The 24,703-nt window shown below is 54.9% G+C and overlaps 1 protein-coding gene across 5 annotated transcripts; it reads right to left on the bottom strand.

The window, feature by feature from the left end:
* Positions 1 to 113: 113 nt before the first annotated feature.
* On the bottom strand, positions 114 to 24,655 carry LOC120747920 (kinesin light chain 1-like). 5 transcript variants are annotated; one of them, XM_040053971.1, is made up of 16 exons: positions 24,529 to 24,655; positions 13,837 to 14,103; positions 13,419 to 13,649; positions 13,028 to 13,106; positions 12,716 to 12,941; positions 12,342 to 12,429; positions 11,954 to 12,055; positions 11,485 to 11,658; positions 11,258 to 11,357; positions 10,715 to 10,767; positions 8,857 to 8,924; positions 8,669 to 8,777; positions 7,796 to 7,945; positions 1,125 to 1,249; positions 955 to 1,012; positions 114 to 590 (listed from the first exon to the last, which is right to left on the bottom strand). In XM_040053971.1, the coding sequence occupies exons 2-16, from the start codon at positions 14,083 to 14,085 to the stop codon at positions 501 to 503; spliced, it is 1,902 nt and encodes a 633-aa protein (XP_039909905.1). In that variant the 5' UTR covers positions 14,086 to 14,103; positions 24,529 to 24,655; the 3' UTR covers positions 114 to 500. The 5 variants fall into 5 exon arrangements, with proteins under 5 accessions (XP_039909905.1, XP_039909906.1, XP_039909909.1 ...); XM_040053972.1 differs by lacking the exon at positions 24,529 to 24,655 and adding an exon at positions 22,883 to 22,982; XM_040053975.2 differs by lacking the exon at positions 24,529 to 24,655 and having other exon boundaries at positions 7,823 to 7,945.
* Positions 24,656 to 24,703: the final 48 nt, after the last annotated feature.

Consider the following 24,703-nt stretch of genomic DNA (forward strand, 5'->3'; position numbering starts at 1 on the left):
CCCAGCGCGGCCCAGCGCGCCCCCTGGCGCTCCGGCGGACCGCGCCGCCACCGTCCCCCCGGCAGGCGGGTCCGCCTCCCCCCCGCCCCCGTGCCCCTCAGGCCGAGCCGAGGTCGCTTCTAGGGTCGGTTTTATTTAATAAAATAAAGTACAGCGATCATCCGGCGGGGGACCGGCGTCCCGGGGGCATGGGGCACTCCCGCCGCTGCCCCGGCCCGGGGACAGCCCCCCCTCCCCGGGCTGGCGATTCTACCTGGCGAGCGTGTGTGACCGGTACCGAGCATGCGGCCACCCGAGCTGCGGGCCCGGTGAGCAGCAGAGGAGCATGCGGGCGGGCTGCGGTGCCCGAACTAGCTAGGGAGCCCCGTGGGAGACCGGGCTGGGCAGGCAGACGGTGGCACGAGAACCGGCGATGGGGACAAGAGTAGGTGGTGTGGGGAGGTGCCGGGCGCCGCCCCGTGCAGCGCGAAGCCAGGGTGCCCAGCGGCGGAGCAGCCGGCTCAGTTGGAGGAGAGCAGGGAGCTATGGGAGGACAGGTCCATGCTGCTGGCGCTCAGGCCTCTGCTCTCCGCACGGAGGCCTTGGGTGCCCTGGAAAAAATACAGTGCCCATGAGGTACCTACAATCCACACCTCCGTGCCCTAAATCTGCCACTCCAACTCCTGCAGCCCTTGCCTTGCAAGCCAGGACGGCCCTCGCGCTGCTGTCACACACAGCAGCTGCTGCCTTTGCTCCCAGTCTTTGGCTGCACTTTGCAGGGAGGGTGGTGGGTACTTGGAAGCAACACCTTCACATTTGGAGCTCTGGCCTCAGATGAGGGGCTACCAAGCTCAGGGTTCTCAGCACTGCACCTGGGGCCCACTACTGTGCCCCTCGCCCTCTGTGTCGCTGGCCACACAGCCCCCAGCCTCACACACAGTCCTGTATGAGCCCCACCACTCACACTGTGCTTACCTCAAATGAAGCATCACTAGACTTGTGCAGGTAGTTTAAGGACGCAGCTCGTTTCATGCTATAAGAAAGCAGAGGAGAGCAGATGTGATCGTGCTCTGAGTGGTCTGACCCAGACACAAGATGGCAGAGCCCACACCTGCCCTCGTACAGGGCCTGACCCTTGCACGTACCTGGTGTTCCTGGGCTCCAGGGGACCATTGCCCTGCAGTTTCTTGACCAACATCTCACTGCTCCTCCGTATCACATCCCGGATTTTTCCCAGGGAGCTGCTGCGCTGGAGAGTGCCACTGCCATCCTGGACACAGAGACACAAGCCAGGGTGATGGCTGAGTGGCACTGATCAGGCTCTGGCATGCTGCAGCTGAGTGGCTGGAACTGGCTCCAAACATCCTCTCGCCCAATCGCACTGAGGGTTTAGCCCTGGCCCGAAGCAGGTTTACTGCTCACTACATGGCTTCCACTCACCCAGTTCTCCACAGAACATGATAACCATGGAGCCAGGAACCCTTGTTGCTATTGTCTGGCTCATCCAACCTGATACTCCCTCCTGCCTGGTGCAAGCTCAACACCCAGGCTGCTGACTTGTCCCAGGCCCCCAGCACAAATGGCACTGGATCCGCACAATCCTGCTCAAACACAGCTCCATCACCCGCAACAGCTCAGGCAGCAACTACCAAGGAGGTCCCAGGGGCCAGGAAGGCAACAAGCCCTGTTGGGAGTCCCAAGATTAGGGATATTTTTGTCAGGCCAGGACAGGTTGCTGGGACTTGCATTTCAAGGACTCTCTCCTCATTTGCTGCTGGCTGGAGACCATCCTCATCCTCCCCCCCTTCTTCACCACACCATCACCATTCCTCCTCTCTGTCCAGCACCCATGCAGATGCACGCCCTGCTCCTGCAGGCTCACTCACACCACACCAGCCCATTTCACATTGCACACGCAGCCTTGTCCCACCTCTAACACCCCCAAGACAATTGGCTTTGAGCCTTTGGAGCAATTCAGGCAGCTCCACTGGGGATGGATTCATTTGGCTGCACCAGCACCACTACTCCTAGGCCCCCCAACTTTAGCTGCATGCAGCCCCACTAGCTGCCCCAGGGGTGGCATTTTGCAAGGGGCTTTTTGTGTCTGCCTGCTTTTTCTGAAGATCAAAAACCAGCCTGAAATCTTGCTCCCAAACCTGTTTCCTCCCACTTGCCTCCAAAAGTCCTCAGGACTCAGTGAGGCGCTCTCAGCCCCCGGCAGGCTTCAGTCCACCTCCTGCACTTTGCTCCACATGCACGCATGGCACAAGTTGCCAGCATGACACCACACTATGCCACCATGTCATCATGCCACCAAGCTCTTCCCCTGTGGCCTGGCCTGCCTGTTACAAAAGGTTGTGACGCCACTGCTGATGTGGAATTACTTTTGCTCTGATGGCCAGATAACAGCAGTCTTCCCTGCTCCTGCTTTGAATGGCCCCTGGAACACTGGGGCAGAAGAAGATGATGTAAAAATGATGGCAAAAGTCCTTTTACTCCTTAGGAAGACGTGAGGGAGGCCCCTTGGAAAGCACTCCAAATGACCAAAATGCCTTGTGGCTCAGGCTAGCAGTAGCAATTACCTCAGCACTGTCCAAGCAGCTCTGCAGGTAGGCAGGGTCTCTGCCTTGTGCTGACCATTACAGGTTGTGGCCCTTGAGGAAGGCTTTTCCAGTGCTCCTCTGCTCTGACTACCCAAAGTTGATCCAGCCCTAGACTGTTCTCTAACAGCTGACCAGGACTTTTCCTACCAGCAAACCTTTCTCCTGGTATTCATCTCATCCCTTCTTGGATAAAGCAAGTGCATTGAACCTCTTCACATTCTCCTTGGGATGAGGGTTTTCCAAGTTGAGAGCCATGTGTTGTTGCTGCTGCAAAGGGACCCACACACCAGAAATGCAGAGAGCACCCAAAGCAGCAAAGGAAACAATTCAATTCCTGCATGAGGCATCCCGGGCAGGTTTTGGATGAGCTGAATATCAGTGTGTAGCATTAGCAAAGATGGGGAAATGTCTTTTGCCTCCCCACCAGACTTACACTGGGTCACCACTCTCCCTGCAGGGCACTGCTATGCCAGGCACTGTTGCTTTTCCTAGGGCACACAAGCCAGGGGGGGAAGAGGGAGCACAGCTGGGACAGGGGAGCAGGACCATGGTACAAGGGCAGCAGGATCAGGCCAGGAAGTACGCTTTTGTATCAGGGTGGAGGATGGAGCCACATTTTCCCAGCTGCAGTGATGCAGACTGACTGCAGACCAACACCAGAACCAAATGCTGCATGCTGGGTTAAAAATAGCCTCTCTTCTCCCCCCCACTCCCTTTTCTGACGGGTTATTTTTAACCCAGAACATTTATGGGTTTGGTTTGCCGCAGAGCCCCCACCCCATTGCACCCACCAGGATGAGAGCATTTAAAAAAAAATAAAAATCAGCAGCTCCATCACTGAGCTCCTCTCTCCACTGCATGCTCCCAGCCTGCCTAATGCATGGAGGCAGAGGACTGGGGCAGAATTTGGCAGCATGTAGAGCTCAGCACTGAGGGACACAATGGGGTATTCCTTTGGTTAGACAGAAATGCCTGTTGGGAAGGTCCAAGCTCAGATGCCCCAGAGCAGCCCTGCCACACATGGTTACAGAGCTGAGACTAGCAGCCAACTCCAATTTGGAGGACAGGGAAAAGCACAGTGGAGAGCTGGGCCCTTCATCTCAACGCTCAGCCTGGGAGGGGTGCCCTGGGGGCAGCACATGCCCCTGTACACAAACAGACAGCCACCAAGCACCCCGAGACCTGCTCCAGCAGCATTTGCACCCACCACCCCAGGGCTGACCGACGCTGGCCTACAGAGCATGGAAAGAAGCACAGGGCAGCGATTTGGGTCAGTCTACCTTTAATTAGAGGTATGGTTGTTACAGCACCAGGTCCAGGACATGGCAAAGCACAGGGGCAGGCGGCCCTGAGGTCCAAACACACCCTGCACTGGGAACTCACCGCTCTCCAGAAGCATGGAGCAGCACTGGGACAGAGAGGCAGGGAAGGTACAGCCCTGCAGCACTCAGCCCTGGGCTCCACACCCCGTGGTCCTGAGGACAAGGGTGCTTCCTTTCAGTAAGCACAAGCTCCCAGGGGAGCAGCATGCATGTACTCCAGGGCCTCTGCACCACCACAGGAAAGCCAGGCCCAGACAGACACAAGCACATTTAGTATCACAACCTGCTAGATGACTAGCATAAAGGAAGGATCTAGCTAAATAAATAAGGAGGAGTCCTGTGCTGGCTCCTGGGCTCTATCCTGCTGCCTACAGCCTCCCTAGCTTTCTTCCCAGATAGGAGGGCCAGGGAGGTTCCCTTCCTATAGGAGGTGAGATGAGAGTGTACACTCAAGGATGTCCCAAGACAGTGGAGGTCTGGCCCCCCCAGTAATGATGAACAGCACCAGAGCCTGTGAAGGCCTGAAGCCTTCAGAGGCACTGAGCCACCCCCACAGCCCCTCAGGGTCAGCAGGGTGACCCTATTGCTAACAGGGTTACACACTTCCCACCCACTCTTGGCTAGGGACAGTCAGACTGCAGTCAGCCCCACAGACCCATGAGCAATCCAGCCCCTACCCCTGCAGCAACCTCCCTCCAGCCATCCCATCTGCTCCCACCTGCTCAGAGCGCCTCCAGCCCTAGCCCTTTACCTCCTCACATCCGTCTTTGCACCTTCTTTTTCTCCCAACCACGCTGCTCCAAACCAGGCCATTCCCCATCTCTCAGCCACTTCTAATGCTCTGGGGTCTGCCCCCTGTAAAAAACCACTCCTTTCCTCCTAGCCCTCCTCTGCTTTCAAGGAACAGCAAACAACCTCACCCACCAGCCACACCTAAGAACCCTGTAGCAATGGGGGGGCTGATTCACCCCTTAATGCCAGATGAGAAATAGCATCCAGTCAGGAAGTTACAGCCAAACAAGCTTGTGCTGGCCAATTCCTGTACACAGTCCTTGGCTGTTGCCCCCTCACCTCATCTTGGACGTACAGGAGCTCTATGGGCTGCCCTACACTCCTGTGCCCCTGCAGAGACCCACACACTGCTCCTGGCTTACAGAGCTCAGCAGGGAGGAGGGTAGCAAGGTGGGGACTGCCCTGTGCTACAGGGAGAGCCCATCGCACCGGGAACCAGCACAGGTTTGCTACAAGGCACTAGTATCAGCTAAGCCTACAGGGAAGAAAGGAACTGGGCACATGACAGCCCTGCCTCGGCCAGGCCTCACTGCCCCAGGACAGCCCTCCATCTTCGAGCCTCCGCAGAGATGGAGGGAGCAAGCCAGGAGGGCTGAAGATGCCTAGGGACAACCGAGTCGGCAAGCCTGGAGCGAAGGCAATCCCCCGCAGGCCTGGGCCCCAGGGATGTGCAAGGGCAGGCCAAGGCTGGGGGCACGCAAGGGGACGGCGGCCCGTCACCCTGGCCTGGGGGAGCTGGCAGCTCCTCGCGGATTCTTCCTGCTCTTGCTGGCCACGGCACTGGAGCTGGGCCGCGGGGCCAGGCACTCCTCCGCAGGCGTCGCGGCGCCCTCGCGCGCCAGGAGGGTTGGGGGACCGGCGTGGAGCTCTCGCCGAGGAAGGAGGGATGGTGTGGAGGAAAAGTCGGAGGATACAACACAAACATCCGGGTGACTGCGGTGGAGGGGAAAGAGGGAGTCTCGGGAGGCATTTAAGCCTAGTGCACAGAGAGGAGAAAGACACAATTTACAAGGCTGTGAGGTTGTAGGTCACCTGGGGAGCAGGTGGGACAAGGCCCAGGCTGCATGCAGAGACCACAGGCCACATCTGGGCAGGGAGAGTCTTGTGAGGCTGAAACTGTGGCCTCACTTCTTTGCTAGTGGGCTGAGAGGAACAGCCTAGCTCAGGGAGGAACAGCCGGGGTCTCCTGCTCCTGCACCACGGAGCCGGTGCCATCCCCCTGTTCTCACATCCCAAGTACCTGGGCAGCAAGCAGCTGGTCCAGGCCTTGGGGTGCTTCCAGAGGTGCCCATGGGTACAGGGCACCCTGGGGGCTCCCACAGCCCTGCCTGCAGCAGAGGACAGCTAGGGGAGGGCAGCAGAGGCTGCTTTAAGGCAGCACATCTGAGGTCTCTGCACCAACATGGAAAACAACAGACCATGACAGACAGAAGCAGCAGGAGCTGCCTCAGCCTTCTTTTGCAAGGAGCTTCAGCACGGTGCAGGGCTGCTGGCTCAGAAGAGAAGTCTGGCTATGTGTGCAGCAGGCTGGAAAAGGAATCATGTGGCAGCAGCTGTGTCCCCCAGGGTGCTGGGCTAGCCCTCAAATCCTCTGTTTACAGCTGTCTGGGTCACAGAAGCTCTGCTAAGACCCCTGGGGAAGGGTCATATGAGCAGGGACTATTCCCTGGAACTGGCTGAGGGAGGGTGTGGCACTGCCTACTCCCCTTAGGATGACCAGTTCAGAGCATGTCAGGAAGGTCTCCCAGATCATCACCAGTGCAAAGAGATCACCCAACACCAAGCACAGCCAGGGAGGGCTCTCCTTACTAACAGTGAGTGCAGGGGCCTCGAGCTGGTGCCTTGCCAGAGGTCAGACCCTCTCTGGTCCTGATGACAAGACCTGGGGCAAAGGACAGCCTTGCACCTGGGTTTGCTTGCAGCCAGCACCTTAAAGCTGCTGGGTCCACCTGAAGGTCTGTTTTTCAGATCCCCTTCAGCCACCTCCTGTGTACAATCCACAATCAAGAGAGCCAGCAGGCTTTAGGCTTTGGGTGTTGAAGGGCTGTCATGGCAACAGGGAAGAAAAAAGAGGAAGGGAAGGAGCTCATGCAGGTGGGGATAGAGCAGAGCTAGGTGGGGAAGGGTTAGTGACAGCAGATGTGAGGGGGGCAGCAAAGGACTCTGTGTGCTCAGTGCCGTCCCTGTGCCAGGCTGCAACAACCCCAGCTACTCTATGCTCTCAGAGTTTGCAGGAGGAATGTAAGCATTAACAGCTCTAGCAGCCCTTGAGCCAAGCACCCACCATGCTCACTTGCTGCCTCTTCTCCATCCTCCTGCTTGCAGGAGACAAAAGGCAGAACCTGTTCCAGCCCGGGATCACTACCTTTCTCCAAACTCAGTGCTAGTGACCAAAGTCACCCTCAGCCTCAGAGCAAGTCTAGACAGGTTCAGGCTGCCCTGTCTGTGCCTCAGCTAACACCAGTCTCTTGCCTCCACTCCACTCCTCAGCTCAGCCTGCCATCCTGCAAAGACCTCCCTTCTATCCCCTCTGCTTGGCCAGAGCCTGCCAAGGGCACGGGACCAGGAGAGGGGCACAGCAAAGATGCTGGCTACAGACTATTCCTGTGCCCTGCAGTCAGTCAGTCACAGACACACCAGGCAAATCACACACACACACAGCCCTGCCCAGGCTCAGCATCGTCAGTGGCACAGCGCAGGACGGACAGCCACATGCCTCTCAGAGGCTGGCTGAGCCCAAGGTGGGGCCGATGCTCTCATCCAGAGGGGAGCAGCAGGGAGAGATGTTAATAAGGTTACAAGCCTAAGATTAAGGGCAGACTGGGACCAGTTCATGCTGTGCACTGCCAGGACTCGGCAGCTCCCTGGAAGCGGGAGCCCTCAGCTGGAAATATCTGTTCTGTACACCAGAAGCCAGACCCAGACACGCACCTCTGTGGGCTGGCTGGCTCATGCCAAGAAAGGGGAAGGAAATGTGCAGGGAATGAATGGAGGCAGACAAGGATGCCACGACAGGCCACGCGGGGACAGCCCTCAGCCAGGCTGTCCCTCCCCTCTGGCAGCCGGCTGAGGCCATTCTTGATGGTGTCTTGTACTTACCCCGCTCCATTCCACGCCCATACTCACTTCCTCGCTACCGTCTGTGGCATTCTCGTACTTGACGCTGCCCCCCAGGCTCCGATGTCTCTCTGTGCCATCCCCCTCCTTCAGGATCTCCACCACCTTCGTCTGGTTGATTGGGTCAATGCCCTGCAAGTAGGAAAGGATAAGGAAGAGCTGTGTTTCGTCTTTCTGTGTTCCTACCCTCTAGAGATCCGCTGTGCCTGGTTCCTGTTCCCTCTCTTTGCCACTGCCCCAGCACAACCAGGATGGATAATGCCGTGCTGCACTTAGCAGTGTCTGTTTGAACTCCAGCTCAATGAGTCCCCACAAGGCCATAACCAACCCTGTGGAACAAGGCCTTGCTCCCCCAAAGCTGACAGCTTCTTTCCGTCACACTCTAAAGTGTGAAGGATTCACCTGTCCTTCAGTCTTTTGTGCTAGGTGCTTACAGCTCCTACTTTATTATTTGAGGGTTTAGAGGAGTTTAAAGCAAGAAGTACTCTTAAAAAATTCTAGGTATTTTTTGCCTCTGGACAAAAAAATCAGCATGAAGAAAACATCGCAGTAAGTGTAGTTCTCCCCAGTAGCTGACAAAGCCCAGTAATGTGCCCTAACCTAGCTGCAGTATTTCTGCACTCAGCGAGCCATGCATTCCCCACACATGGACATCTACTCCACCCACGCACACATGCACCACCCCACACACGGGTGGGCCTCTGAACAAATGCATCCCCAACAACCACGGCCCTCTGGTGTCACAGGAATGTCAGCCAAGAACACCAGAGAGGCCCAGGAGGGTCCCTCACCAAAAGCAGTGACACCAGGCGCCCCCCAAGGCCCCCACACCAGGGGAGGTCCCTCGGGGGTTACCTGTCGCCGGGAGCGCACCGCGCACTCCTCCAAGGTCTCGGCTGCCTCCAGCTTGCCCTGGCGCCGGTACAGCGCACCCAGGTTCCTCAGAGTGGTGTTCACAGTCGGGCTGAGGTAACAGAGGGAAGGTGAGCGGGAGCCCTGGGGTCACACCCCCTCCAGAGCCCACAGCTGCCCACAAACCTTACCTGCTAACCTTACAGGCCTTGTACCAGCCACCGTACTCAGCATAGGGAGCGCTGTCTCTGTGCTTGCTCTGCAGGGTGGGGAGAGAAGAGAGCTGCTAGTTCTGCACCGGCTGCCCTTCTCTGCCCTCTGATCTGCCACTTGGTGCTGGGGTCAGACCAGGCACGAGCTACCCTCGAGCCCAGAAGACACGGTCTCTATGGGGAGCATTTTTCTCACTCAGTCCCACAGCACTTCTCAGCTCTTTATCCCACAGGCCAGAGTGTCTCTGTGCCACAGGCACATGTGGAGCCTACACAGCCTGGGCAGGGGCCAGGGACAGGACTCAGGACACCAGTTCAGGACTCACTACATCTCTCCTGTAGAGGCAGCCCTAAAGGGTGTCTGAACCTAATAGGAAAGGTGTCAAATCCTCTGGGGCAGATAAAACCTTGAAGGCCTCTGCTGCCAGGAAAGAGGGGCAAGGGACAAAAGCAGTCAAGCTCTGTCAGAGGAAATTTCATACATTTTAACAGAAGATATGGAAACGGCACAAGGCAGAGCACATCGGCCCCAGCTCCTGGGCCAGGAGTACAAGCAGGTCTGTGACTACTGCTGCTGCCAGGACAGGAATGCCAACCCTGCTTTGCCATGGGGCACAGGCACAGCTGCCTTGGGGACAGGAGCCCCAGAGTCAGGGAAAGAGGCTTAGCCCTTGCCTAAGACTCACATGTAAAATGAATCTCTTACTCCAGCTGTGAGTCTCTCAGCCTGCTCTGTTGCCCCATGGCAGAGTTTGCATCACCTGGAGCAGAGCTTCACACTACAGCTATCTACATTTGACCCCCAAATTCTCCAAAGATACCAGAAGAGTCTCAATCCCAGAGGGGGCAAGGGGAGCCTGGTCTCTACTCCAGCTTGGACTTGTCCAGGATGATGCTGCAGCAAGGGCAGTTCTCTGCAGCGGAGCCTTTGCAGCACAGCAAACAGAACAGTGTAAAGCTGAGCAGTGCCCTGCACTGAGAGCCATGCAGAGTGGTCCAATGGGAAGGCACAGGATGCTGTGGGAAGCACCTGCCAGCGTCCTGCTTTTAGGGCTGACAGGATGGGACTCAGTCACTAAGTCAGTCAGACTGTTGCCTGAACACTATAGGGTTGGGGCCTGCTCTGAGGGGAAAAAGAAAAGGAGAGTCCCACTGCAGGCAGAGGACTAGATCAGAACCCTTCATTCTGCTTCTTCACCCACCCGGCAAAAAAAACAGATGGGGCCTTACACGTGGCAAAAGCAAAAACATGACTGCTGCATTTACTGACCACAGAGCAGGGTCTGGGCTGCAGCAGCAACAGTAGCTTTGCCTTTCAGCTTAGTCCAAGGCAAGCACAGTCTACTTCTATCCTCTTTCAGAGGCCAGCTAGGGCCCATCCTGTGCAGAGACCATTTTCAGATATGGCTCCATTTCCTAAGCAAGGTGACAGCAGCAGTTTCTTCTCGATCTCCATTTTTCCCTAGAGAGCCTTAGAGCTGCTTCAGAAGCCAGTTATGCTCTGGGTGCTGGCAGCTCTTTGGAACAGAGTGCCAAGGCCTTGCAGCACAGCCATCTGCCATCTTCCATCATCTGCAGGCCCAAGAGGGATCAAACACTAAAGCAGAGAGAGCATGCAGCCATGGCTGAGAGACTGAACAGCCCTGCCCCAGGAAAAGTACCCTGCTCTCTGATGGGCCTGCCCTCCCTGCCGGCCCAGGGAGCAGCACTGCTGTATCCCCACCCTCCAGACACCCCCTGGCCTTGGCAGCTCTTCAGACTGCAGCGTCTCCAGGAAGGAGGAGATAAAAGATAGGCTGTGACAAGAGAAGATCAACCCCCCTGGGATCAGACTCACCTTGCTCATCTCCTCTCTCTCCTCTGCATGCATCCAGATTGGCTTGTGCTCATCTGTGAGAGGAAGAATGCAGAACAGGTCCACTCACCACCCCATGCTGTTGTTTGCCTCCTGTACAGCCCAGCACTCTGTCCCCAGAGCTAGAACCTCATCAGAGGGAAGGGACACTCCTGATCCTCCACCCCTCCCTGGCCCAGAGTCCCAAGAAAGACAATTGACACTGCAAAGGCAGGACAAGGGAAGGAAAGAACAAGCCCTCCCAGCAGAAGTACACATGCCAGGTGCACAGGAGAAACTTCAGCCTATGCTTGAGCATGATTGTGCCATTTACCATTCCCAACCCTGTAAAGACTGGGTTGAGACTCCTGAGAGAAGAGAGGGAACAGCGTAACACACTAGAAGAGCAGCATCTCAAGGGCTGCCCAAAGCAGGGGCCCTGCAAGGCATCCCATCCCTCAGCATGGACAACATCAGAACCAGACGAGTCCAGGCTGAGAGCCAGGAACCCCCTTCCTCAGCCCCAAGGGTTTCTGGTGTACAAACCATCCACGGAGCCAAACTCCTTCACGTGAGCACGGGTAAGGATCTCCTTATACAGCACCTCTGCATCTTTGTATTTGCCTTGCTTCAGGTAACAGGAAGCCTGCAACCAAAACAAAACAGCTCCAGCCCCACTGGGAAACAGATTAACTGTGCCCACCTCCTGCAGCTACTGCTGTGTCTCTAAGCACCCCTCCCCAACACCACACGGCCTCTCCCCAGCGCCTCACCAGGTTGTTCTTGGTCTTGGCCACATTGGGGTCATCAGGACCCAGGCAGCTCTCGTAGATCTCCAGGGCCCGGCAGTAATAGTACTCCACCTCGTCGTACTTGCCCTGGTTCTGGCACAACAGGGCAAGGTTGTTCAGCTGCTTGGCCACGTCAGGATGGTCTTTGCCTAGAACCTGGGTGAACAAAAGAAGAGAAGTCACAAAGGCTGCAGTGGACTCCTGGACTTGGTAGATACTGGAGTCCCCCAGCGCATGCCTATGTCAAACAAAAGCCAAGGTCTGGAGAGGCAAGGAGGAGAAATTCCAGCTTCCACCTTCTGGCAGGCCTCTCTAGGGCTGCAAATACTGGAGAGACAAGAAATGTGGCAGCAGAATCAGCAGGTGAACAGACTAGACAGGCCCTGGATGCCCCACATGCATTGAGGTAATGGGAGAAAGCCCACAAGGGGAGCTGAAAGGAGACTCGTACCTTCTCACGGATCTCCAGGGCTCGCTTACACAGTGGCTCTGCTTCTTTGTACTTCCCCCTCTTGCCATAGAGAACAGCCAAATTGTTCAAAGTCGCCGCCACCTACGGAGACAGAAAGTTCTCCATGAAACAAAGCAAATTCCAGCTGGACCAAACAAGGGGCACAAAAGCAACAGTAACAGTGACTTTCCCATTTCCTCCATGCCTGCAGTGCTGCTGCTTCTCAAGAGAAGGAGGTCCAGAAGGCTGCCCTGCCAATATCACAGGATCCAAGAAAAGCCAGCTCCTTACAGGCCACACTGAACCAGCCAGCAGGAAATACTGAAGCAGTAAAACACTGGTGCACCCAAGGGTGAAGAAGTGACTGAAAGAGGAGAGAGACACTCACTGCTGGGTGGTCTTTGCCTAGAGTCTTCTCACGGATGGAAAGAGCATCGTTCAAGAGGTGTGCTGCTTCTTTGTATTTGTTCTGATCCCTGCAGTGCAAAGTCAACCAGTTATTTGGGATTTGGATATTACAGCCCAGAGCAGGCAGAACAATGAACAGTGCCCTTCCACATAGACCCAGCCTCCACAGTCCTTTCATTTCCCCATTTCTCCCCACTTCAGTCAGTCCCTAGTTATATCTGGGAGTCTGTCAAACCAAGTACCCCACCTAGGCCAAAACCATTCTGAAAGGCAAACCACTGGATGTGCTGTAAAAAGAAACAGGAGATGCAGAAAGCTGTCCCGGCCCGGTGCTGCCTGTCCCACCACGCTCACCTGTACACTAGTGCTAGAATGTTGAGCATGGTAGCCACATCAGGGTGATCGTGGCCTGATGTCTTCTCCAGGTCCTCCAGTGCCTGCTTGCAGAGCGGCACAGCCACCTCGTAGCGTCCCTGGGAGGCATACTGGATGACGAGGTTGTGCAGGGTGCGCAAGCGCGCGGGAATCTCATAACCGCCCTGCTGGGCAGCTGCCACGGCACTGCTGTGCTGGTGGGGCACTGTGGGCACAGGAATAAACACAGGACAGTTGGCTCAGCAGGCTTGAACAGGGGTGGGCAGCACCCATGCACGAGCAAACACTCACATCCAGGACCATGCTCCTCCTCTTCATTAGGGAACAGGTCATCCAGAGAGTCCTTGGTGGAGTCACCCTCCTTCTCCTCCTGAGAGGATGAGAATCACAAATAATGCTGGTTCTGAGCACAGACAGCAGCAGCCTGAGCTGAGTCAGTTGCCAAACTCTCGGCCCTTCTGCAGCCCACCAACATACTCAATTTCTGCTGCTGTCTCTGCCATCATCTCCCCCCACAAAACAAAATCCAGATACTCTGCCCCATGCAGGCCCCCTGTAGTTACAGGCATTGCTGTGCATGGGAAGGGGAAAAACCCAGGGCAATGTTATCACACACAGGCAATTCTCCCGGTCCAACCTCCCGGACCCACAAAAGCAGCTGCTCAAAAGGACTGGGGCATACCGAAGGCGAGACATCCTCATCATACTTCTTCAGCTGATTCATGAACTCGAGGTGTTTCTTCTCCTCCTCCAGCTGAGCCACGGTCTGTTCACTACGCTGCAGCTTCTGCTGGGTGTTGGCAAGCTCATCACGCAGCCACTGGTTCTCCTGGCAGAGTCTCCGCACCTGAGCACGCAGCTTCTGCTTCTCTGACTCCACAGCGTTCAGATGGTTGGACAATGCCATCATCACCTGTTAAGAGTCTCAGTCAGTAACAACCACAACCTTGTCTCTCCCTCACATGCACCTTAGGGTCCACCCATGCTAGCCTTCTACACTTAGCTCCTTCCCACCTCTGCAGCTTACAGAAAATGGCCACATGCCTACCCTTCCTCTGTCAATCCCAGATAACACCTCAGGAATCACCCACCACTCTCACCTGAGCTTCTCCAAGCCCCAGTTCTATCATCTCCACTGACTTGCGGAGCAGGTTGGATTTCTCATGCACGAGATTGGCTTCTTCATCCTTCTTCAGGCACTTGATGGTCTCCAGCAAGCTGTGCAGGATGGAGTTGTGTTCATTCTTGAGTGCTTCCAGCCCTTGCATTACCAGCTTGGTGTTGGAAATTATCTCCTCTTGGCTCAGCTTGTCCAGTTTCTCCTCCCTTGGATACACCATGGTGGACATAGTCCTGCTCCTGCAGCCCTGCACAGAGACCAAGACAAAACCTGAGTGCTCCAGGGTTGTTTCAGAGAGCTGCAACCAGATACAAGAATCACAACCTCCTTCAAGCAGTCAGAGACAGCGTTTAACTGACTGCCTCCTCTAAGCCCTTCTCCTTCATCTTCCCCTCTCCCTTTGGCAGCAGACAGCTGTCAGGGCACGTGCCTCTGCTTCTGTGGCTGGGAGTGCTGGCAACAAGTGCAGGTGGCCCACGTGGACAGCAGACAAAAAGGCTACAGCCAGCGGTGACCTCCAACACCCCCACACTTGCAGCAGGGGGAGGACTAATTTAGCTTCCATTTAAGAGCAGAGATTTGTGGTTGGCAGCTGGGGTTGCAATATATACACGTTCTGCCCACAGACCACTGATGCAGAGAGGCTGTCAGAGCTCAGCACCTCTTCTGCAGAAGAAAGGGAACACAAAGTGGAGGGATGCCAGCTCAAAGCTTTCTGCTTCCTCAAAGGAAATCTCCTAGAAGACTGTCTCAAACAGGGAGGCACCAGTGGCATTACTGTGCCAAAATATTGTCCGACCAGAAGAGTACAACCTGAGGATGGCAGCCTCAGCACAGAACTGCCACTGTGGCACTAAGGGACATGCCATGAGCAGGACACACCACACCACTGCCTGACTGGGGAAGCTCACATATACCAACAGCTACAGCCACACTAACATAATCCAGGTGTTGACTTGAAACACCAACAGCTTTTCCGTCTTCATTCACCCTGCTGCCACCCCAAGGACTACTCAGGATGGCCTAAGAACCCTGTGCTCCTCCCCTGTCCTGTTCCCCTCAGATACACAGCGGGAATGTACTCAGCTACTGCCTTGGCACAGGGACACCGAGCACTACAACCCACAATGTTAGCGTGTGGGTTTTGTATACAAGATCCCTGCATACAAAGTCCAGGAGCTAGGGAAGCACCACAGGCCAGAGGCTGAGAGACACAAGAGGCAGGCAAGACCCCTTATAGCAAGACCCTGGCTGCTCCATGATTCACTCATCCAGCACAGTCACAGCCTCTCCCACCAGCTGGGGCCTCCCAGCAGCCTCCTCACTTGACTCAACAGTAAAGCCACCTCCCACCGTGCTATCAAGTCACTCCAAAACCAGCCTCCTGCAATGCCCTGCACAGGCAGCACCTCTTTGCTACCTGGAGCTGGCAGAGGACTCTGCAACCTGAGTGCCCAGGCCCCTGCTGCCAGGAAGCTGGCAAACTGCCCAGAAGCTACACAGGAGGGGAGGGAATTGCTGCCAGCAGATCTGCCTTTGACCTCCTGCTGGACCCACCTCTGCAAGGTTTGGGCTCTTTGTTCAGCATCTGCCATGTGCCTCCTGTTTTACTGAGAGAACAGAAATACTGTTCCCAGCTACAGGAGCAGAGCAAGCAGAGCTCCCCTTTCTGGCAGGGCTCTTCTCCTCACCTGTGCACTCTGCCCAAGTGCCAGGGAGCTACTGGGGAACGGGCCCTGAGCAATAGAGAGGCCCAGCATCCTCCTCACTGCAGCACTTAAAGTGAAGATGACAAACAGCACTGGGACAGTTGTTTTAAGTACACTCATCTCGTTATTAAACCCACTCATCTCCTCCTCTTTAGCCTCACTCTTCCTCCAGCTGTTTTATAGGCTTGAACTCTCAACTCTTCTTTGGCTTCTGTTCCCATGATGTACATCCATCCCTCAGGAAGGTGGGCAAACCCTCGACACAGTGAGACCTTACTGACCCCTCAGCAGGGCAGAAACACCTCGTGTCTCTTGGAGACTGAGTTTCTGTTCACACCTCTGAACAAGAACTGAGTCATCCTCCCCCAAAGTCACAATGCTGACTTCACATTCACTTCATGATCTAGCATCAGCACCAACTCTGAGTCATTCTGCACTGTTATCTTTCACTTTTGGGTATTTGTCATGCTCCACATGCAGTTAACCCTGCACACTGGGCATTTTATACCAAAATAGTCTCATCTGGACCATGGCTTAGGCCAGTTTGCATTGGAGAAGACAGTATGATAAGAATACATGGAAAACCTCATTAAGGTCAAGACAGAGGACACAGACCGCTGTTTCAAAAGGAAAAACAGGTTTGCTGAGAGTTGGTTGCCACTCATACCCCATCTTCCAAACTCATTCTCCAGAAACTGGCACTTGGCCGACATTTCACCCGGTCTAACACACCTGGAGGGGGATATCAAGTGCTAAAGCAATAAGGAAAGCTTCGCTTAATACAGACTTCTGCAGGTGAGCACAACTCAGGAAGAAATGTGCAACAACTCCCAGCCCTAGAGAAAAGAGGCTGGCATCCCAAAGCGTGTTACTGCTGCCTCATGTGGCCAAGCATTCTCATGCTCTCAAACAGGTCCAGACAGCTGCCCAGGAAGGCTCTGCAGGCACACACCTCTTCCACAGAAGCCAAGGTAATAACTGCTAAAGGGTTACATGGCCCCATCACTGGTTCCAGCTCCTAAGGAAACACACTCCAACTCACCTACAAACAGGGAATCGGGCAAGTGGGAGCTCTCGGGACCACAGGCAATGCTTGGGACACAGGAAGATACCCAGGAACAGCCTCATACCCAACATACAAAAAGCTAGAACTCTGCTCTAGAACTCTCACAGCTGAGCAGTACAAGACCTTATGGGTACTGGGCCAATTGTGAAATGCTCAGTTTTCATGGCAGCATCACTCATGTCCATACAGAGATCTTGCTCTCATCTTTCAGAAGTACAATACAAACACATTGAAAAGAGGAACATGTTACAGGATAAAAAGCCACCAGACTTTACACCTTGCTAGGTAACAGAGTCAGCCAGGCAAGACCCAGATCCATAGAAAATCAGCCTCATTAATTCCACAGAACTACTCCTCAACTATGAAACTGCTGTGTGTTAAACCATCAGCATCTCTACTACAGCAACATTCCTTCTTCAGCCCTTCTAGCAGAAAATATTCATGTGTTTCACAGTCCTCACAATCATCTTGTTTTTTGAAACTGTAAAGATTTCAGACTGAGAAGGAAAAATAAAACATCCTGATCCACAGCACATAAGACTCATCCTACCCTGCAACTACATCCTCAGATCCTTCAAGGCATCCCAATAAAGGATTCTCTTCTCTCACTGGCTGTGCAAACATCTGTAACAACCTTGGCCTTTCTACTCCAGGGTGACACACTGGAAACATAGCTCTGCTAGGTACCAACATGTTTCCATGTTCGACAGCGCACAGAGCATTGTCCAAGCTGGACAGAGGGTGCAAACCTAAGAACAACACACAGCAGCTCAACAAGAAAACAAAGAGGAGACTGCCGAGAAGTCATTTGAATGCTGCTACCTCTTGTACAGCAAAGAAAAGCAACAAACACCAGTGGGAGCTGACTTAACCTTCCGAAGCAGGAATCTGCCCCCAAAGTGCTTATTTCTAGTTCTCCCCAGTGCTGGCAGGTCTACACTCAGTGCTCAGCCCTCCAAAGAGGAAACACTCACTATGGCAGCCAACATCGAGGTCAGGCAGGCTGAGGCTGCTGTATATGCACTCTTCCTACTCCTTTACATTCAGTAAGGGGCACTGAGTGTCCTTTACCCAGGCAGAAAACACTGGGAGGTTTTCTGCAGAGAGGGGGGGGACACATCATAGTTTGCCTTTTGCGGGGTGGGGCTCAGACTGGAACAGGAAGAATGCTTTTCCACCAAGCTCCTTGAGAGATGGAGAGCCCTGTTCCCAGCTCATCCTACTGCAATCCTCATGGACCTGCAGGTGTCCCAGCCCAGGTTTCCACCCGCACGTTTCCGCTCTAGTTGGCACATCTTCCCTATTTACAGCGAGCTGCTAGAACAGCCTGCCTTTCCAACAACACCCATCTCATCTCCCCTCTTCTGCTCCCCTCTGGAGGGCAGGGAAGGAACATGCGTGCACGGGGCTTTGTGGCAGCTGCAGCAATCAGCTGGGAATCCATCAGCAAGTACATCCTGCCAGGCAAAAACCTTCCCCCTGTATTCAAGTGCATAACCGCGAAATCGCTAAGCATCAGCAATTTCAGCAGCTCATTTTTCTGCCTCTCAAAACTGCTCCCACGTGCAAGACCTTTAAGAGGAAAGAGCTGGAAGCTTCACTGCTTCTATCTTCAACCCACAACATCTACAAGGATGCCAGATTAAATGGGTCCAAGTGAATCTTAAAGCTTAGGTTATGATGCCTAACTCTAGAAGACTGTGGCAGTGAGGGAGGAGAAACAGGAGTTCACTACAAAAGGACAGAGAACTCAGGTCTACAAACAACTCAGATAATGCAGTTCATTGCCTCTCTGCGTGCACAAGACAATAACTGCAGCGTCTTTCAAACCGCAGATGGTCTGCCAGCACTTTCTGTAAAAAAGTGAAACAGATTTTCAGCAGCAAATTCTTCCACAAGAGAAGGTGATTCTAGGATATAAGTGATGTAAGGTAGTCACAGAAAGACAGCTGGGTTCTGGAAAAAGCTTCCTGTGGAAAAGTCAGTCTGACCCACAGCAAGAACAAGTGACCACATTTCGGAGATAGATAGCAATGGTTTCCATTTAGAAACAGAAACATAGGGCTCTGTCTTGCTTCATCATAATTATCCCAGTCTCCTCCTGTGAGACATGCTTTTGCTACCTGGACAAACAGCAAGGTCATACATTTGGGAAGAAAAATAAAAGCAGGGAGGGCTTTTTGTTTTGTTTTTCCTTGGACCTCTTCCAGCTCATTACTGTTGAGCAACAAAGGGTCTCTGGAATGACTGGTTGACCTCCAATGAAGCCAGAAGTGAGACTGCAAATAAGACAGCAAGTCTTCTCTACTAAGGGACACCACAGCAAAACCTAGACCAACTAATACTTTGGATGCTGAAAAATAAAATTAAAGCAGTAAAAAGCAAACAGGTCGACAAAGTCGCAGCCATCACAGAGGCTGTGTCAGGAGCACAAAGTTTCTTATTTTTTGATACCACAGTGTCAGAAAGCAAACAGATTGTAGGAGATTACAGTCAGCTGTGCAAAGGCTCTGAGGCTTCCACTGCACAGCCAGGACACACTGACACTGCCAGGAACACCTGCACACTGACACACTGCTGTGAGAGCCACTGTGCTCAGGGTCACCACCCAGGTCACTTGGAGCAGAACCACAGAGAAGGGACAAACCAGTGCTGCTGGGCTCCACATCCAAGCTGATATTTTCAGAGCTGCTTTGATATGGGCAAAACAAGAATGCTGAGGTTCACCTGAGGCACAGAGCAGGAATGGTGCTCTGTGATGCTTGTTACTGTTGCCAGAAATCCCTGGATGCTCCCTTAGAGTCACTAAGAACACACAAAGAGGACAACAGTAAGGAGTCAGCACCCTGGGAAGTCATACCCAACATATCTCTGAGCTGAAAAGATGTCAGTCGAACTCTCATGTCCCTAACATTCTCTGCCACCAGTTGTCTCATAAGTTTCTACACCCTACTGCCAAAAAGAGGACACCTAGACTCCCATCTTCTGACCAAAGTTCTTTTCCAATGCCAGCCTCCAGCCCGGACCTTTCTTGCATTGCAGACAGTCTAGAGAGTTAAACCAACACACATGACTCCAAGTAGTATAGAGGGACTGTTGTATTGTAACTTTTCCCTTGATAAGAGTCTGGCCTGTGTATTACCTGAAGAGTATTACTCGGAATGAATGCTTAGAGGTCCTTGGTCCATTCCCTCAGTCAAAGCAGGTATCTGATCAGGTATCTGTGTCTAGCTAAAGGACCATCTCCCAAAATGGAGATCCCACAAACTCTTCAGATCCCTGTACCACGACTTAACCATCCTCTTGTGGGAGAAAAAAAAGGGTAAAAAAATTCTTCATCTGAATTCCTCAGATAAACTCAATGCACTTGCCTTTAGTGAACACCTCTTCAGGACAAAGCAGCAAGGCACCACAGCACTAGAAACCGATCCAAGGCCCAGAGAAAGGGAATGCAGTGCCTCCTTCCTTCCAGCAAGGTCCCGCAGGGATTCTTGGTTTCCCAAAGCAATCCACTTGCAACAACACAGCACGCAATGAAGGCAAGAAGCTGTCTCACTCACATTCTCCTATGCCCCGAGACCAGGACTCTCCTAGACATCCAGACATCTCTTCATGGCTTTGAAGCCAGTCTCCAAGCCCAGAAAGACCTCACCCAAGCAGTTTCCCCAGCACTCAGTCACATATAACACAGTATGAGTTGCCTGGCTGTTGATGTGCCCTGATGCCTGTCCAGGGCATAAGGGAGGGCGGTCCAGGGATCAAGGCCAGCATTGCTTCTTTCAGCAGCGGACACATGCCAGCTCTAGCTGACCATGAAGCTCTGGGTTTTTTTCTAGATACTGGAAGGCTTGGGCTGGGAATGCTTGTGCTAACCAGCAGGCTGCAAGAGGCCCAGGGGACGAGGACTAAGGAACTAGATTTGCAGCTCAAGCAGAAGGGCTCTCCCGCAAGGAGACTGGAGCTGAAGGGAAAGAGCACGAAGGGAGCCTCCTAACACTCCTCTGTACCAGAAGCTTCAGCTCCCTACCACCCACAATCTCTAATAAAACACACAACGTCACATAACCTTCCTGAAACCCAGGGCAAGGTGGTGATAAGGTGACTTTGCAAGGACTCGGCCACAGTGACTCATGTTCACACAACTACAGAAAAAACACGGGACCTTCCCATACCCCTCCCATCTTCCAGCCCACAGCTGGAAATGGACAAGACAAAAGGTACTGCTGTTTGTTCTGACTGACCAGAGCAAGCAATTCCTGTATTATCAAAGCATCATCCAATTCCAGTATGGATGAGTACTCTGAGGAAGACAGAGCAGGTAGTCTGGTTGGCTTTGTATCAGATCATTCGTTCCTTTCAAGATCACTCAATTTGTTACTACCAAAGAATACAGATATTGGAATCAACAAGGGTTAAAAAAAAACCCAACAAAACACACAACAACAGCAAAAGCAACCAAACAACAACAACAACAAAACAGCACCAATTTTTGCCATTAGCAGAAAACCATTTTGCTCTGGTTGTACATCATATTGTTCACAACCTCAGCTGGCCAGGAAAACCTGCCCCTTCCAGCAGGCCATTGGAATGAGAACAGCAGTCATCACCACTCCCACCAGCAAGCTTATGCTGGCACCTCCAGATCAGCTGATAAGACCTTGTTTTTAAACTTGTTCGTGTCTGCAGCAGCTCACCAAATCCATTCTGCATCTGCTGCGCCTGGGACTACAGCGAAACACCATTAAAGCACATTTCCAGGCTAGTGGAGACAAGAGCTAAGCAGCTGGAACAGAGCCAGGGCAAGCATCTCTTCCCGGCTTCAGAATCTGATTGGGAGTCCCGCTCTATAAAAAAACAGAGCCAGGGCCATTACCTTGCCCTGACAGCATGAAGCAGTATTAAAGCAGGCAGAGTAATTCCCAGGAGCCAGTGCCTTTGCAGGCATCTGTCTAATGTGAGGGCTATGCACTGGATGTGCCTGAGCAGCACGGGAGATAACCAGGATGCAGATGGGAGCAGCAGGAGCTCTGGAGCCACTCTGTGTGCCCCCAAGGGCTCTGGTGTGCCCACACTCCCTCCATGGCCTGCCCTCTGGGGCACCCGCAAACACCAGCTGACTGCAGGCTGCAAGACTGCGCTACTATTTCCAGAAGCAAACAGGTTTTGTAAACCACAGCAAGGCAGGCAAAGTCACAGGGACAAACCTCTACCTGCATAACAAGCAGAGGATCTGTTCTGTCTCTGGCTCCCCGGTCTGGCTGGAGCTGTTTGAGGTGGCTCTTTCCCAGCAAATTAAGCACTTATCCAGCAGCTCTGCCAAGGTCAGAATCTTTCCACATGTCCTTTGTGCCCCAAGAGCCATTTCGGTATTTGGGGTTAATGCTGTTGTTTCAACCTGGACATTCCTCCAAAACAGCAGAAAGAGAGAACACATGCTTCCTGCTCCTTCTGCCAATTACAGCAAAGCACAGCCATGTTTATTTACCCTGCGTCTGAGCCGGCCAGATCTTTGACCTGATGTGCGCTGAACACCACCCTCTTTCCCCACAAGCACAGGCAGGGATGGGTGCTTTCCATATCTCCAAGGCGGCAAGGAAGAGAGGAGACCAAGGGCACTAGAGGAGAGCCGAGCACGGAGCTGCAGCAGAGTGCCAGATGCCAGCTATGCAAGACGCAGGGAAGCCTGCTGTTTCTGGTAACGCGCTGCTGCCTCCCACCATTGTGCAGATTTCTCCCGGCTGCCTGGCCAGAGCGTTCTACCGCAACACCATCCCCCAGCTCTTCTTCAGACGCCTCCTCCCAGGCACATCCTCTCCTTCACAGGAGCTTACCCGCGATCCCCCCAGCCCACCGCCTTTGGTAGGGTGCACCTCCACTTCGGAAAAGCTTAGGAAGCAGTTAAATAATGAAAAGACGCTTCGGGGCGAAACAAGGCTCTTCGAGAGCTACTGCTGTATGACCTGCCTCCGTCATCGTTCCTCCGGCTTTGTCTGGCAGCAGGAGGCACGCCCGCTGCGTATCCTTGAAACAAACAAGCCAGAGAAACCCCTTCAACCCTCAGAACCGCCACAGAGAAATTCTGCGCCCACCTGGCTAAGTGAAAGCTTCGCAAGGGGAAAAAAAAAGTTTTCATCGGCTCTGCCCGAAACTGCGCATCAAAGCGGTCCTTTGTTCCAGGGTGGCTGGGCACCCTGCCCGCCTCAGTCACCGGATGGGAATGTCCCCCGCCCCACGCCGCAGAGGAGCGGTACCTGGCTGCCTGCAGCGGCTCGTCCAGCGCCGGTGCCCTCGGAGGAGCGGCTCCGTGTGCCGCGCTGCCCTGCGAGCGAGCAGCGGCGCAGGCACCCGGCTCGGCAGCCAACCACACTGCGGCAGGGGGAGGGGAGGGATGCGGACAGGCTCCGGGACGCAGGACGGTCGGACGCTCTCCTGGGAGCGCAGAAAGCGCCACGCACGCCAGGTTCACAGCTCCCTTCTCAGGGATCCACGGGAGCGCCCAGGAGCAGGGCCGAGCCCCCGCCGTGCCGCCAGATGCTGCCCGAGGAGCACCGGCCACCATCGGGTTCCTGTTCATCCCGCCAAGGCCCTGTTCCATCCCACCCCCCAATCCTGTGGCGGAAGGTTTTACATCCTGTTTGGTACCAACCTGGCCTGTGTCCCCGCTGCTGACCCCATCCCAGCCCCTAAAGCCAAACTGGTGTAGCTGCAGAGAGCCCTCAGCTGCACGGGTGCTATTGCTGTGCCCAGAGAAATGGCCAGATACGGGACATCTGGGAAGGCTGGAGCCCTGCTCCGTGTGGGGCTGGGCCGGGCACTGCTGGGAAGCACTTGTTCAGTCTCTGTCTGCTCTTCTCAGAGAGAAGGCAACGACACAGGATCCAGCTTGGATCGTTGCTACAGCTGTCCCATCCACGGTCACACACAACTGTCATGGTGCTCCCTGTGACGTTCCCCTACATCTGCCTGAACCAGTACTGCACTGGTGTTCCTGTCCCTCCCCACCGATTTCCCCAGAAAGGGAAGGGGTTCAGGTGTCCCAGGAGGAACAGCCCAGCCAGATAAGCAGGTTCTCTCTTGCCTCATCTCACAACACATATTTCTTCCCTAAAGTACCTTGCTGTCCTCCCTTCCCGAGTTCTGGAGGGCAAACCTGGCCGGCTGTGGGGTACATACAGCCATGGCACGCTTACATGTCACTTAAGTTACACAGCAGGAGTGCAAACATACATTATTTGTGTTAGAGTGAAAGCCATTCCTGGCAATGAAGACACAGACTAATTATAGAGCAGCGAATCCCGCAGTCTGTGCCCACAGCACCCTGGAAACAGCCACGGCCGGGGCTGTCCCGCAGTTGCCATACACACACCCCGCTCCCCGCCCAGGGGCTCCCGGCCTCCGCCGGCCGTCCCTGCGTGGCAATCGGCCCTGCCCGCGGGGAGGCCGAGCGCACCGAGCCTGCGTACCGGGAGCTGCCCGAGCACCGGCAGGGCTCCCGAGCCAGCGGCGGCCCCGGTGCTGGCGGGGGCTGATCCCGCAGGGCGCGCCTCGCCGGCTCCAAAGTCCGCGGAGCCGGCAGCGCCCTTAGCGCCGGTCCCGCCGACCCGCAGCGTTCCAGCGGGCACGGCCCGGCCCGAACGCTGCCCTCGCCCCCGCTTGTTCCGCTGCCCCGGCGGCCGGGGGACGCTGCCGAGGCCCCCGAGGCACTCCAGCCCCAGCCCCGCTACAAGGACCTCCCCGGCTCCCCGCGAGGGTCCCGCCGCCCCTGCGGCCGGCGGCGGAGCGTCGCCCCGGGAAGGCCGCCCCCGCTCCGGCCTGCGCCGCCGGGCTCCGCCGCGTCCTCTCCCCGCCAGGGCCGCCGAGGGGAGCGACCGGGGCCCCGTAACCCCGCGCGTCCAACCTGCTCGGCGCAAGACGTCGATGGCGGTGCCGGTGGCCGTCCCTGCGCCGGTCCCGGCAGGGCGGGGCGAGACCCGGGGCCGGCACCACCCGCTCTCTCGGCGGCTCAGCCCCTTTAAATACAAGATGGCCGCCGGCTGCAGCGCGCCGCCTGCCGGCCGCCCCGGCCCCGGCCC

The sequence above is a fragment of the Hirundo rustica genome, unplaced genomic scaffold, assembly GCF_015227805.2.
Source record: "Hirundo rustica isolate bHirRus1 unplaced genomic scaffold, bHirRus1.pri.v3 scaffold_303_arrow_ctg1, whole genome shotgun sequence".
NCBI classification, from domain to species: domain Eukaryota; kingdom Metazoa; phylum Chordata; class Aves; order Passeriformes; family Hirundinidae; genus Hirundo; species Hirundo rustica.